Source organism: Bubalus kerabau, chromosome 8, assembly GCF_029407905.1.
Source record: "Bubalus kerabau isolate K-KA32 ecotype Philippines breed swamp buffalo chromosome 8, PCC_UOA_SB_1v2, whole genome shotgun sequence".
In the NCBI taxonomy this organism is placed as follows: domain Eukaryota; kingdom Metazoa; phylum Chordata; class Mammalia; order Artiodactyla; family Bovidae; genus Bubalus; species Bubalus kerabau.
In genome coordinates, this window is record NC_073631.1 from 104,468,675 (window position 1) to 104,481,410 (window position 12,736).

The following is a 12,736-nucleotide window of genomic DNA, read 5'->3' on the forward strand; positions in this document are numbered from 1 at the left end:
CAAATGGGAAAGTGATTTCACAGACAATTTCACAACTGAACTCACAACAATCCCATGAGGAAGGCAGGCAAGGTAGATACGAACAGCCTCGCTTTGTGGCCGAGGAAACTGAAACCAAGAAGGAAAATGACAAAGCCACGCTAACCAAAGCACATTTTCTGTAAAATGGTGATAATCTGAGGGGACTGAGAAGGTCAGGGCTACCGGACTCTGGAAAATGAGATTTTCTCAAGAACAAAGTCCGTTTTGGGGATGCCCAAAGGGACCAGTCAGAGTGAGGGACCGGATCACTGCGGAAAGCAAACGAAATAGAAAAGCAAGAGGCACTGAGCTTTCTACTCTGATTTCATGATTGCCGATGTGCCTTGACTTTTCTACCCATAACTTTGAGAAAGCAAAATTAGTAGTTCTTACTTCTCTTCCAAGTATATTGCAGTGTTATTATTATACACAAACACAGCTTGATGACACGATACGTAAGGTTTTATGCAAACCACAGCAAACATGAACACTTTAAAATGTATAAACATAAGAAAACACATTTTAAGTACTAGTAGAAAATCTTGGTGATAAAGGAAAAGAATATTATTCCACGGATACATGGGCCAGAAGATGAAAATCAGATGAGATTAGTTACATCATCATTGTAAGTTTATGTTACATATTTGAATCACTTTTGGAAGTTGCAGAATCAAATTAAGAGGCATGCCATGTAATACATGTTTTGAAGCCATGAGGATGGAAAAACCCTAAGTTTGGATAATGTTCCTTTAACTGATCACATACACCCATTTTCAAAATAATCGATTCTGAAGTGCTGTCAATACTGAACAAGACTTCCTGGTAGTCATCACCTTTCAGGACTCCCCAGGATATGGGCAACGCTCACTGATAGCTCATAATCCTTAAGAATTCCCAGTGGACTATGGACTATAGAAATGGAATTCTAAAGTCTCACTCCCTTTTCTTCTGGAATAGGGAATAAGTTCTTATACAGAGAAGAAGGTGAATGCAAACAAAGTTCATTACAGTAAACCCTAGTTCAAAATAAATACTGAACATAAGTTTCTGGTTTATCATATGAACCTGAAATCCAAGGACTCCTAAATATGCAATTTAAAAACCCCAGTCATACCAACACTGATGGACAAAATAGCATACAAGAGTAGGTCATCATTAGGTGGTCGATACTTGACTTGATAGGCCTGAACATAACTGCCCTATGATTTTTCATAAAACACAACACAACTTTATTCCAATGCAGAGAAAGACGTTATGGCAGCAGAACAGGTCTGCTTAAAAACTGCCCCCTCTCTCGTCAGTATATTCAATTAATAAACATCTTTTGTATGTTTGCTGTTTGTTGGGATCTTTATCAAAGAACTCACAGTCTAGCAGGGAAGACAGGTAAATCAAGCATCAAAATTTTAAGTCAAATTCTAGAATGAAGAAAAATGTGCATTGCATTTTTAAGCAGGGTAGAAAGCTCTCATGGAGGATGGATGATTGACAAGTATAAACTCTCTTTGACAAAAAGGAGGAGGGACTTCGGTCAGAACAGTCTGGATAAAAGTGGGAAACATGATAAATATGGTGAGTTTCAGAAACTATACATAGCACCTCATGGCTAGAGCACAGACAGAAGGGAAAAGATGCCCAGAGAAACAACAAGCAGGAGAGGAAGACAGAGTCCATCATTTAGGACTTTCTAGTTCAGGTTTAAGTTCAGCATTGGAAAGAAGAATACAACTATTGGTCTAGTGAAAAGGTTTCACCCCACAGGCAATGGGAGTAGATTTTTGCCATAATCAGTTTTGGTGATAGGCAGTTACAAAGTGAAATAAAAGAAGGAATTCTAGAGGAATGGCTATCAGTTAGAAGACACTTTTAAAGGTCCAAGTAAGACATAGAGAGGCCCTAAACAAAAGGAATGGGAATGAAAAAGAAAACAGAGAAAAAAGTAGTATAAAAAATAGGGTTGGCAGAATTTAGTGACCAGGTAGGAAATAGAGGGTGAAGAGAAAAACTTAAAACATGTCTTTTATTTTTTTACTTGATTGCCTAAATAAATCATGGTGCCTTAGCTGAATTAGGAAGAGCATGAAGGAGAACATCCATGGTACTCTTACAGTCCTGGCTTATCCCTCTTTTATAAGATGAATTGCATTTTGTTTTGTATAGCAGCTGGTATGTGGCATTCCACCAACTCCATCCCCCAAAAAATCCTTGAGGGAGAAAGCTGTGTGTCACGCATCATCTTGTCCCTGCACATAGCCCCACACAGCATACCTGTATAACATGATCATATAACTGACCCACTGTAAACACTTAATAAACATTTTTGACCGACTGATTGAATACACACACAACTTCAAAGCTTAGCTGAGACAAAACTATACACATTCTCCTTTGAGTAAGATAGTTGTCTCTTAAAATGTAAATAACTCATCTTAACTGTGTGACAACTCAGACAACTACCACTCAGCCTCATATCAGACTCATCACATCCTCCACACATCTCAATGTCCCATTTGGAAGGGACTTTAGGAAATATGTACTACAACCCCCATTTTAAAGGTGAAATCTGTGACTCAGAGAAGTCACACGACTAGCCCAAAGTCACAAAAAGTACAGCTGACCCTTGAACAACATGAGTTTGACCTGCCCAGGTCCACTTGTGTGAGGAATTATTTTCAATAGTAAAAACTACGGCACTACAGGAATCACAGCTGGTTGAATTCAAGAAAATGGAGAGATCACAGATACGAAGGGTCAACTCTAAGTCACACACAAATTTCTGACTGTGTGGAGGATTGGTGCTCCTAATCCCCACATGGTTCAAGGGTTAACTATATCCACAGATGGGACAGAAATCAGAATACATTAAACTTTACAATATTTGTCAAACAAATAAGTTGTAACAGATCTGAAGATAGTACAAGATACCAAATTCAGCTGGGGTGAATTAAGCTTTTAAAAGCATTTCATAATTGGCACTTAAAAAAACACAAGACAAACATCTTAAAGACATTTTCTTAAATGATTCTGCTGACAATGAAATGCAAGGACCACAGCTCAACTTTCACCTTTGAATTAGTATAAGTAAGACAGATTCTTACCGTGATCTTCTGAAGAGACTGGTGACCTAAAATGAGACAATAAGCATGATAAATCTTTTGCAAGTGATACTGATAATTCTAAGTACAATGATCAAGAATAATCTTGTCGAAATTACACCATGAAAATTCAGTTAAACAGAAATTCAATACAGTAGATGGTATAATTAATGTGTTGGTTGTATGGTATATTCCAGTGAGTAACTCCCAAAGCTTACCTGGATTAGTTAAGTGGTAGATCTTTTACTAAAAGAGTCTATTAGTGGGACTTCCCTGCTGGTTTGGTGGTTAAGAATCCGCCTAGTAATGCAGTAGACATGAGTTTGATTCCTGATCTGGGGAGATCCCACATGCCACAGAGCAACTGAGCCTGCACACTGCAACTACTGAAGCCTGGATGCCTAGGGCCTGTGTTCCGTAACAAAGGAAGCCACCACGACGAGAAGCCGATGACCGCAACTAGAGAAAGTCCTCGCGCATCAGGGAAGACCCAGAGCAGCCAAATATGTATAAATAAATAACATTCAAAAAACAGTCTGTCGGCATGGTGATGTAAGACTGAAACAAACTTAGTTAAACGGTCTGGATTTATCACACACACAAAAGAACTCACAGAAATGTGATGATGGACAAAATCCTTGCGATGCCAATAGTGCCCAAGGCCAGCTCTCCAGAGAAAATGCCAGGGAGGTAAATAAGCCCCAGATTAAGTGTCTATCGGTAAAAAGAAATCTACTTGGACAATAAAAAATGAAACCAAAGTAAAAAGCAATGATGTTCCCTAAGCATTATTGGTTTTTGCTTCCACTGTTTGTGGAATTTAATGTTTGAGTGATATGACATAGACACTTTATAAGCTGGCTTTGTGTTTCTAAACCTATCAGAATCAGGATTAAACAATAGGGCAACCACTGGGGTCCCACAGAATTTTCACAAATCAGTGACTTTTACCTATCATTTGAGGCTCAGGTTTAATTATGACATTAAGATACCAATGGATGGGACTTCCCTGGTGATCCAGTGATTAAGACTCCTTGGTTCCAATGCAGGGGGTGTGGGTACCAACTCTGGTCAGGGAACTAAGACCCCACATGCCACAGGGCATGGCCAAAAAACAAAAATAAAGTGACATTAAAGAGAATAAAGAAGCCAAAAGATACCAGTGGATAATGCATCAACCCCTTTCACAATTAAAACCTCTTCTTTTTCAGCTGACTACATATTAAGTTAATTGGGGCAATACAGACACAACCTTGTGGATGAATTCCCCTCAAGCTTGAAAGATATTGTCTTGATTACCAACTCATGCTTTACTTGGGAGAAAGAGATGTATACTACCGTCTTCAGAGGTGTTGGAAGTTTGAAGCGAGAGGCAAGAAACCAGGAGGGAGGGGTCCTTTCTAAATGATGGGCCCTCTGGGGCCCATAGCAGGGAGATGACCAAAGGCTAATGTGTGAGTTTGGTAATAAAGCTACCAAACTTAAATAACTAATATTTATATGTAGTCATAATACAACTAAACCTAGACAGCATACTAAAAAGCAGAAACATCACTTTGCCAACAGAGGTCTATACAGTCAAAGCTATGGTTTTTCCAGTAGTCATGTACAGATGTGAGAGTTGGACCATAAAGAAAACTGAGCATTGAAGAACTGTGGTGTTTTTGAACCGTGGTGCCGGAGAAGACTCTGGAGAGTCCTTTAGACAGCAAGGAGATCAAACCAGTCAATCATAAAGAAAATCAACCCTAAATATTCATTGCAAGGTTGATGATAAAGCTCCAATACTTTGGCCACCTGATGCGAAGAGCCAACTCATTGGAAAAGACTCTGATGCTGGTAAAGATTGAGGGCAAGAGGAGAAAGGGGTGACGGAGGATGAGATGGTTGGATGGCATCACCGACTCAGTGGACATGAGTTTGAGCAAGCTCCGGGAGATAGTGAAAGACAGGGAAGCCTGGCGTGCTGCAGTCCATGGAGTTGCAAAGCATCAGACACGACTTAGCAACTGAACAACAACAACAATATAATGTTTATGAGACAGGATGCAAACATTGAGGCAAGAATGATTCAATTGGGACATAGTGGTTGAAGGACAATTTTAGCTACTTTGGGATGCCCAATACCATTTTATTTTATCTACTGATCAGAAATATTTTTGTCCATTATGTGAACAAGCAGTACAGTAATACAGACATAGGAGTAATGGTGATACAGCCTTAACTTTCACTGGGTGGCGAAGTGTGAAATTAGTTCAACCTCAGCCATCTCTTTAAGTAGACATTTGCATGTGAAGACTACAGAGGGTCCCAAGATCTGGTGGAGAGTTAAGCAGGCATCTGGGAGGCAGACACAGGGAGGGCCCCTGACACCACCCTAAATCATCTCTGTGGCATCTGCTTGAGAAATGCCACTGGGCCTCCCCAGGTGGAGCTGACCTGTCCTCTCCCTAAGGGCCACTGTTTCATACTTTCACACACCAGCCTTCTCACTAAGCTGTGGCGGCGGCGGTGGTTTAGTTGCTAAGTCGTGTCCAACTCTTTGCAACCCCAATGACTGCAGCCCACCAGGCTCCTCTGTCCATGAGATTTCCCAGGCAAGAATACTGGAGTGGGGTACAATTTCCTTTCCCAGGAAGGAGATCCCTTCTTCCCGACCCAGGGATCGAATCTGCCTCTCCTGCTTGGCAGGCAGATTCTTTACCACTGAGCCACCAGGGAAGCCCCACTAGGCTGTGAGCTCCTTGGAAACTAGAACCATGTCTTATTTAGAACACAGAGGATCCCTGATTAAAAGGTATCAAATGGCATTAATTTCAGCACCATACACTAGAGTTTGGACTCAGACACATTCTGGAACTCTTCAAAAATCACATCACCTTCAAACTACCTTCTAGTCTGCCAGCTCCTAGGTCAGCTAGGAAGGAAGGACCCAGGGAGTGATCTGAAACTTCAAATTAGTGACGATGTGGGCACTCTCCAGGCTCCACCTCACCCCAGACATGCCCACCATCCAATAAAGGACCAGAGGGGCCTGAACAAAGGAGCAACAGGATTGACATGTACACACTGCTATATTTAAAACATAACCAACAAGGACCTACTGTATAGCACAGGGGACTCTGCTCAATATTCTGTTCCAACCTAAATGAGAAAGGAATTTGAAAAAGAACTGACATATGTGTATGTATATCAATCACTTTGCTGCACTCCTGAAACTAACACAACATCATTAATCAACACCACTCCTGCACAAAATAAAAATTAAAAAGGAAAAAAGAAACTGGAGAATTTTTTAAGCTACCCAGGACATAAAAAAGAGCTAGTAACAAGGAAACATCTTCATTCCTGGTGTTTTCTGATGAGAAGTAAGCAAAAGCCTGTCTTGGATGGTTCACAATTAATTTCTCACAGAGTTATAGGAATAAAGGAAAATCCATGCCGATGGATGGACCACTAGATGTCTCAGGTGGAAGACCCGGGAGGAAGGGTTTTTGCTGCCTTTCTGTAGAAGCAAAGTACTAATATTAAACCTGAAAAATTCCAGATGGCTCCATGAGAGCCCCAGGGGGATGCCTTCTGCGGTATGTCCAGGCAGCGGGGAAGAACGATCGATTTCAGACTGTTTTCTAAGGATTAGTCATGTTGAGTTTCTGTGTGGAATGTCTCCCACACGCCTAGGTTTGTGGAATTTTAAGACATATGGAGTATTTCAATCCTCACTCAGCATTTCACCTTTCACCGGAGCGAGTCACTAAATTATTCCACTGAGACAGGCACATCATCCATTATCGCTGGAAATGGGCATAAAAAGTTTTATGGAACTTAGCTCAGGAGAGAAGAAATACCATGAAATCAGCAGTATACACAGTTATTTTTAAAACAGAGAGGTTGAGTCCTGGGAAGAGATAACCTTCCTTAACCTGACAATGCAGGAAGGCAAGAAAGCTCCCTGCTTTTCCTCCAGTTGCACCTGAACGACTTGAAGTGTTGTCCCAGCCTGCTCATTTCTCCTCCACATACATTTTATCCTGGAAAAAGTATCTACTCTCTTAATGCTGACTATAGCTTTGCTGCTGCTGCTAAGTCGCTTCAGTCGTGTTCGACTCTGTGCGACCCCACAGACGGCAGCTCACCAGGCTCCTCCGTCCCTGGGATTCTCCAGGCAAGAACACTGGAGTGGGTTGCCATTTCCTTCTCCAATGCATGAAGGTGAAAAGTGAAAGTGAAGTCGCTCAGTCGTGTCCGACTCTTCGCGACCCCGTGGACTGCAGCCCACCAGGCTCCTCCATCCATGGAATTCTAGTGCTCAAATAGCTCCAGGATTTAGAGTTTGCCTCCTCACTTTTTTCCTCACCACTGGTTTCTTTTATGATGGGCTTCCCTGGTGGCTCAGGGGCAGAGAATCCACCTGCCGATGCAGGAGATGCAGGTTAGATTCCTGGGTTGGGAAGATCCTCTGGAGAAGGAAATGGTAACCCACTCTAGTATTCTTGCCTGAGAAATCCCATGGACAGAGGAGCCTGGTGGGCTACGGTCAACAGGGTCACAAAAGAGTCAGATATGACTTAGTGACTGAACAACAACAGGATCTTTATACTTGATTTTGTCCTGTTTTGTTTGTTTTGGGATTATTTCACATGTTTATTTACATTCCATTCAAATCCAGCAGAGACAGTGAAAACAGAAATTCAAGTCCAGCATTTAAAAATCTTTCACCTATTTTATTAACCCTGAATAATGATTATTCAGATCTGAATCTTTCCATTTATAATGATTTGAACCTGAATATCTGTTACTTGAGACCCTCTTAACCACCAGGCCCTAAATGTGATGTAGATTGACAAAGAAACAAGACATCAATTTCAAGGAACACATAACTTAGTGTAGGAGGAAAATATCTAACCAAATGATTATAACGAAAAACTGCAATCATCAAAACATGTATGAGTAAAGAGCACAGAAGAGAGGAAGACCAATGTTCTTTCAATGCTTTTTCAAAAAAAGTAAAAGAAGGCTTCAAAACTCAAGAACTGTCTGAGCTGGGCTTTTTTTTATTTTTAGTTGGCATATATTGCTTTTAAAATTGTGTGTTGGTTTCTGCTGTACAATGAAATAATCAGCTTAAATATACATATATCCCTTGCCTCTTGAGCCTCCCTTCCACCCCTCATCCCACCCCTACAGTTCAACACAGAGCACAGAGCTGAGCTCTTTGTGCAATACAGCAGATTCCTGCTGGCTATCTAGTTCACATATGGTAATGTATATGTATTGCCAGCAAATTTGGAAAACTCAGCAGTGGCCACAGGACTGGAAAAGGTTAGTATTCATTCCAATCCCAAAGAAAGGCAATGCCAAAGAATGCTCAAACTACCGCACAATTGCATTCATCTCACACGCTAGTAAAGTAATACTCAAAATTCTCCAAGCCAGGCTTCAACAATATGTGAACTGTGAACTTCCAGATGTTCAAGCTGGATTTAGAAAAGGCAGAGGAACCAGAGATCAAATTGCCAACATCCGTTGGATCAATGAAAAAGCAAGAGTTCCAGAAAAATATCTATCTCTGCTTTATTGACTATGCTGAAGCTTTTGACTGTGTGGATCACCACAAACTGAAAAATTCTGAAAGAGATGGGAATTCCAGACCACCTTACCTGCCTCCTGAGAAATCTATATGCAGGTCAGGAAGCAACAGTTAGAACTGGACATGGAACAACAGACTGGTTCCAAATAGGAAAAGGAGTACGTCAAGGCTGTATATTGTCACCCTGCTTATTTAACTTATACGCAGAGTACATCATGATAAACACTGGGCTGGATGAAGCACAAGCTGGAATCAAGATTGCCGGGAGAAATATTAATAACCTCAGGTATGCAGATGACACTACCCTTATGGCAGAAAAGTGAAGAAGAACTAAAGAGCCTCTTGATGAAAGTGAAAGAGGAGAGTGAAAATGTTGGCTTAAAGTTCAACATTCAGAAAACGAAGATCATGGCATCTGGTCCCATTACTTCAAGGCAAACAGATGGGGAAACAGTGGAAACAGTGTCAGACTTTATTTTTGGGGGCTCCAAAATCACTGCAGATGGGGACTGCAGCCATGAAATTAAAAGACGCTTATTCTTTGGAAGGAAAGTTATGACCAACCTAGATAGCATATTAAAAAGCAGAGACATTACTTTGCCAAAAAGGTCCATCTAGTCAAGGATATGGTGTTTCCAGTGGTCATGTATGGATAAGAGGGTTGGACTATAAAGAAAGCTGAGCACCAAAGAATTGATGCTTTTGAACTGTGGTGTTGGAGAAGACTCTTGAGAGTCCCTTGGACTGCAAGGAGATCCAACCAGTCCATCCTAAAGGAAATCAGTCCTGGGTGTTCACTGGAAGGACTGGTGCTGAAGCTGAAACTCCAATACTTTGGCAACCTCATGCGAAGAGCTGACTCATTGGAAAAGATCCTGATGCTGGGAAAGATTGAAGGCAGGAGGAGAAGGGGACGACAGAGGATGAGATGGTTGGATGACATCACCAACTCAGTGGACATGAGTTTGAGTGAACTCTGGGAGTTGGTGATGGACAGGAAGGTCTGGTGTGCTATAGTCCTTGGGGTCGCAAAGAGTCGGACACGACTGAGTGACTGAACTGGATGCGTATGTTTCACTGCTCCTCTCTCAACTCTTTCCAGCCTCCCCTGTCCCCACCTTGTGTCCCCAAGTCCTTGGGGGAAAATGCATGCCTTTCTATTGTTGCTCTGCAAATAGGTTCATCGGTACCATTTTTCTAACTTCCAGATATATTCATTACTATATGATTATTTGTTTTTCTTTTTGACTTACTTCAATCTGTATAGCAGACTCCAGGTTCACCCACATCTCCAAAATATACAAACATCTCATGCAGCTCAATATCAAAAGAATAAATAATACAATCAAAAAATGAGCAAAAGACCTAAACAGACATTTCTCCAAAGAAGATATCCAGATGGCCAGGAAACACATGAAAAGATGCTCAATATCACCAGTTATTAGAGAAATTCAAATCAAAATCACAGTGAGGTAGTCACCTCACACTGGTCAGAACGGCCATCATCAAAAAAATTTATAAACGATTTGGGCTTTGAAGGATAAGTAGAAGCCTATTAGGTAAGTAAGAAACAAAGAATTATTTCAGGTGGAGGCTACAGGCATATGAGAAAGGATTAGGATAGAAAATTTCACAACATGTGATCAGATATACAAGCAACTTAGTGTTGCTCGCATGTAGAGGAGTCATAAACATTATGTCTAGAGCCACAAGAGGGAGGGGCGTTTCATACAGAGGCTGAGGGGCTTGTCATTTAGGTTCTAAGCTACACGGAGCAAAGTTCTGATGCAGAGAAGTCACAGCGTCTCATCTGAGCTTTTGATCGTGCAGCTGTGGACAGAGCAGATCACAAAACAGTGAGAATAAAGTCAGAAGACAAGCTACAGACTAGAATCGCAGAACCTCTGCATCTGTGTGCTCTTCAATCCTTTTTGAAATCCATGGAAAATAACAGGGACAATGAGAAACAGAAAAGAAAGCATCATCTCTGGCTAAACTAGAAGACGTCCCTAAACCGGAATTATTAGATATGAAGAGCTACTAAGTCTAGTAAAGTTGGACCACATTCAAGGATACAGAATGTGTCCATCTTAAATGAAGAGACAAGGTTAACCAAAGCCCTTAGCTCTGAGCCATTCAGGAGCAGAAGCAAACCCTAGAGGAGAGTGCTGCTAAGAAAGAGTATGAAGACTAGAGACTCAAAGTTTCTAGAAACCCACCAACCTTCTATCCCTAATTATTCATCCCAAGCAGTAGTTCTAAAAAGAACTCACCCCAAACAAATGTGAGTTATGAACAAAAGGGGATCAGCAGGACATCTACACAAAACTACCCTAAGAAGAGAGCAGAACAGGGATTTCTGACAGATAAAACACAGGCGGAGTCCGCACTAAAAAGACACGGCAAGAAGCAGGTAAAAACTTAATGCTTCGCCATGAGATCAATAGATGGAATAAGGGGAAGAAGGAAGAAACAAGGGAAGGGAACAGAGTCTAAACAGAAACTCAAAGAAGAAACACAACAGTCAAAAAAAAAAAAAAAAAAAAAAAAAACTAGAAGACCACAGCAGAGGACGAGTGTAAAGGTTTACCCAGATCTTTGAATTATTAAATCATAGAAAAAACCTGCAGGCTTTCCCTACTGTGTCCCCACTGCACTGGGGAAATAAAAGGATTAAAAGGAGGTGACTCACAATTAAAACTGCATTAAGAAGGAATCCATTCATTTATTCATCCCTTCAAATATCTGCTTTGTGGAAGAGTTTTGCTTTTTAAGCCACTCTGATACACTTTTCTATGAATCTTAATTTGAACATGGGCTAGTGAAAGTTCCCTTTCCAATGTTAACCCCACTTACTTGAATATTCATACTTTTCTTTCCCTTCAAATGAAGGCAAGACTTCTCAAATGAGAGTATACATGGGAACCTGAAAATAAATGCTTTCCTGGCAGCTCAGATGGTAAAGAATCTGCTTGTAATGCGGGAGACCCAGGTTCCATCTCTGGGTTGGAAAGATCCCCTAGAGAAGGGAATGGCTAACCTCCTCCAGTATTCTTGCCTGGATAATCCCATAGACAAAGGAGACTGGTGGGTTACTTTGCTACCATGGGGCTGCAGAGAGTCAGACATGACTGAGTGACTAACACTTTTCAGGAAAATAAGACATTGCTTTCAGATGGGAATTATATAGTTTAACTGGTAAAATATTTTCATACTGAAAATTCCATAGCCATGTTATGGCTATGGATCTCAAAGTAAAAGTCACTTGAATTCTTAACAAAAAACAATAAAGTAAAAAAAAAAAAAAAAATCTGAGTTTTAGACTGTCAGCTTCAGGAACGTCTCCAAGGTCTGCTAGGGGATAGGTTTGTTCTCCTCTGGAAAGGGACGTTTTCAAGAAAAAGGAAATATGAAATGATCTACTTAAATACAGTTATAGCATCTCAGAATGAATCATAAGATTAGTGTATGCAGATATCAACAATCCAAGAGGATGAGACATGAAGCACACACTGGCTGCAGCTGCTGTCCTGGACGGTACTGCTTCTAGACCGTGTCGTCATCAAGACACAAGGAACCTCTGAGAATCACAAAGACACTTGTGTAGATTGCCTTCCATCAGCAAGCTTCCCCTCAAGGCCTCTGATTTTTCAGTCGATCAATCACAAGGCTTAAGGACACTGAAAAACGTGCCCAGTTTTCTACCAGCGACGTAGTAATAAGAGAGCACAAGTGTGTCCTGGTTATGAAGGTGAAAGTCTTTGAGAAATATGCCACTGCTTGTGATGTTTTATTGCTTCTAATCAATAAAGCTAGAACTGAGATGATGGGCATCATGACTAGTTCAGCCTTTATGGTGTGTTAATATTCTTTGCCGTACATTTTTGATACATGCATTTTCTTGGCAACTTCTATGAAATCTGAGATGCTCTAAATCTACAAGCTCTTCCAAACATGATATCTTTTGTATTTGAGTAATACTGTTCTGACTCTACTTTTTTAAAGGCCTCTAAAAATATTCTGTCTTCCT

General features: G+C 40.9%; 1 protein-coding gene across 10 annotated transcripts in view; it reads right to left on the reverse strand.

Moving 5' to 3' along the window:
• Window positions 1–12,736, reverse strand: part of DGKI (diacylglycerol kinase iota) — a 430,242-nt gene that overhangs the window by 62,192 nt on the left and 355,314 nt on the right. For all 10 annotated transcript variants that reach the window (XM_055591024.1, XM_055591028.1, XM_055591025.1 and 7 more), the window contains one exon: window positions 3,120–3,145. In XM_055591024.1, the coding sequence (XP_055446999.1) occupies window positions 3,120–3,145 (26 nt within the window). The remainder of the gene's footprint in view (window positions 1–3,119; window positions 3,146–12,736) is intronic.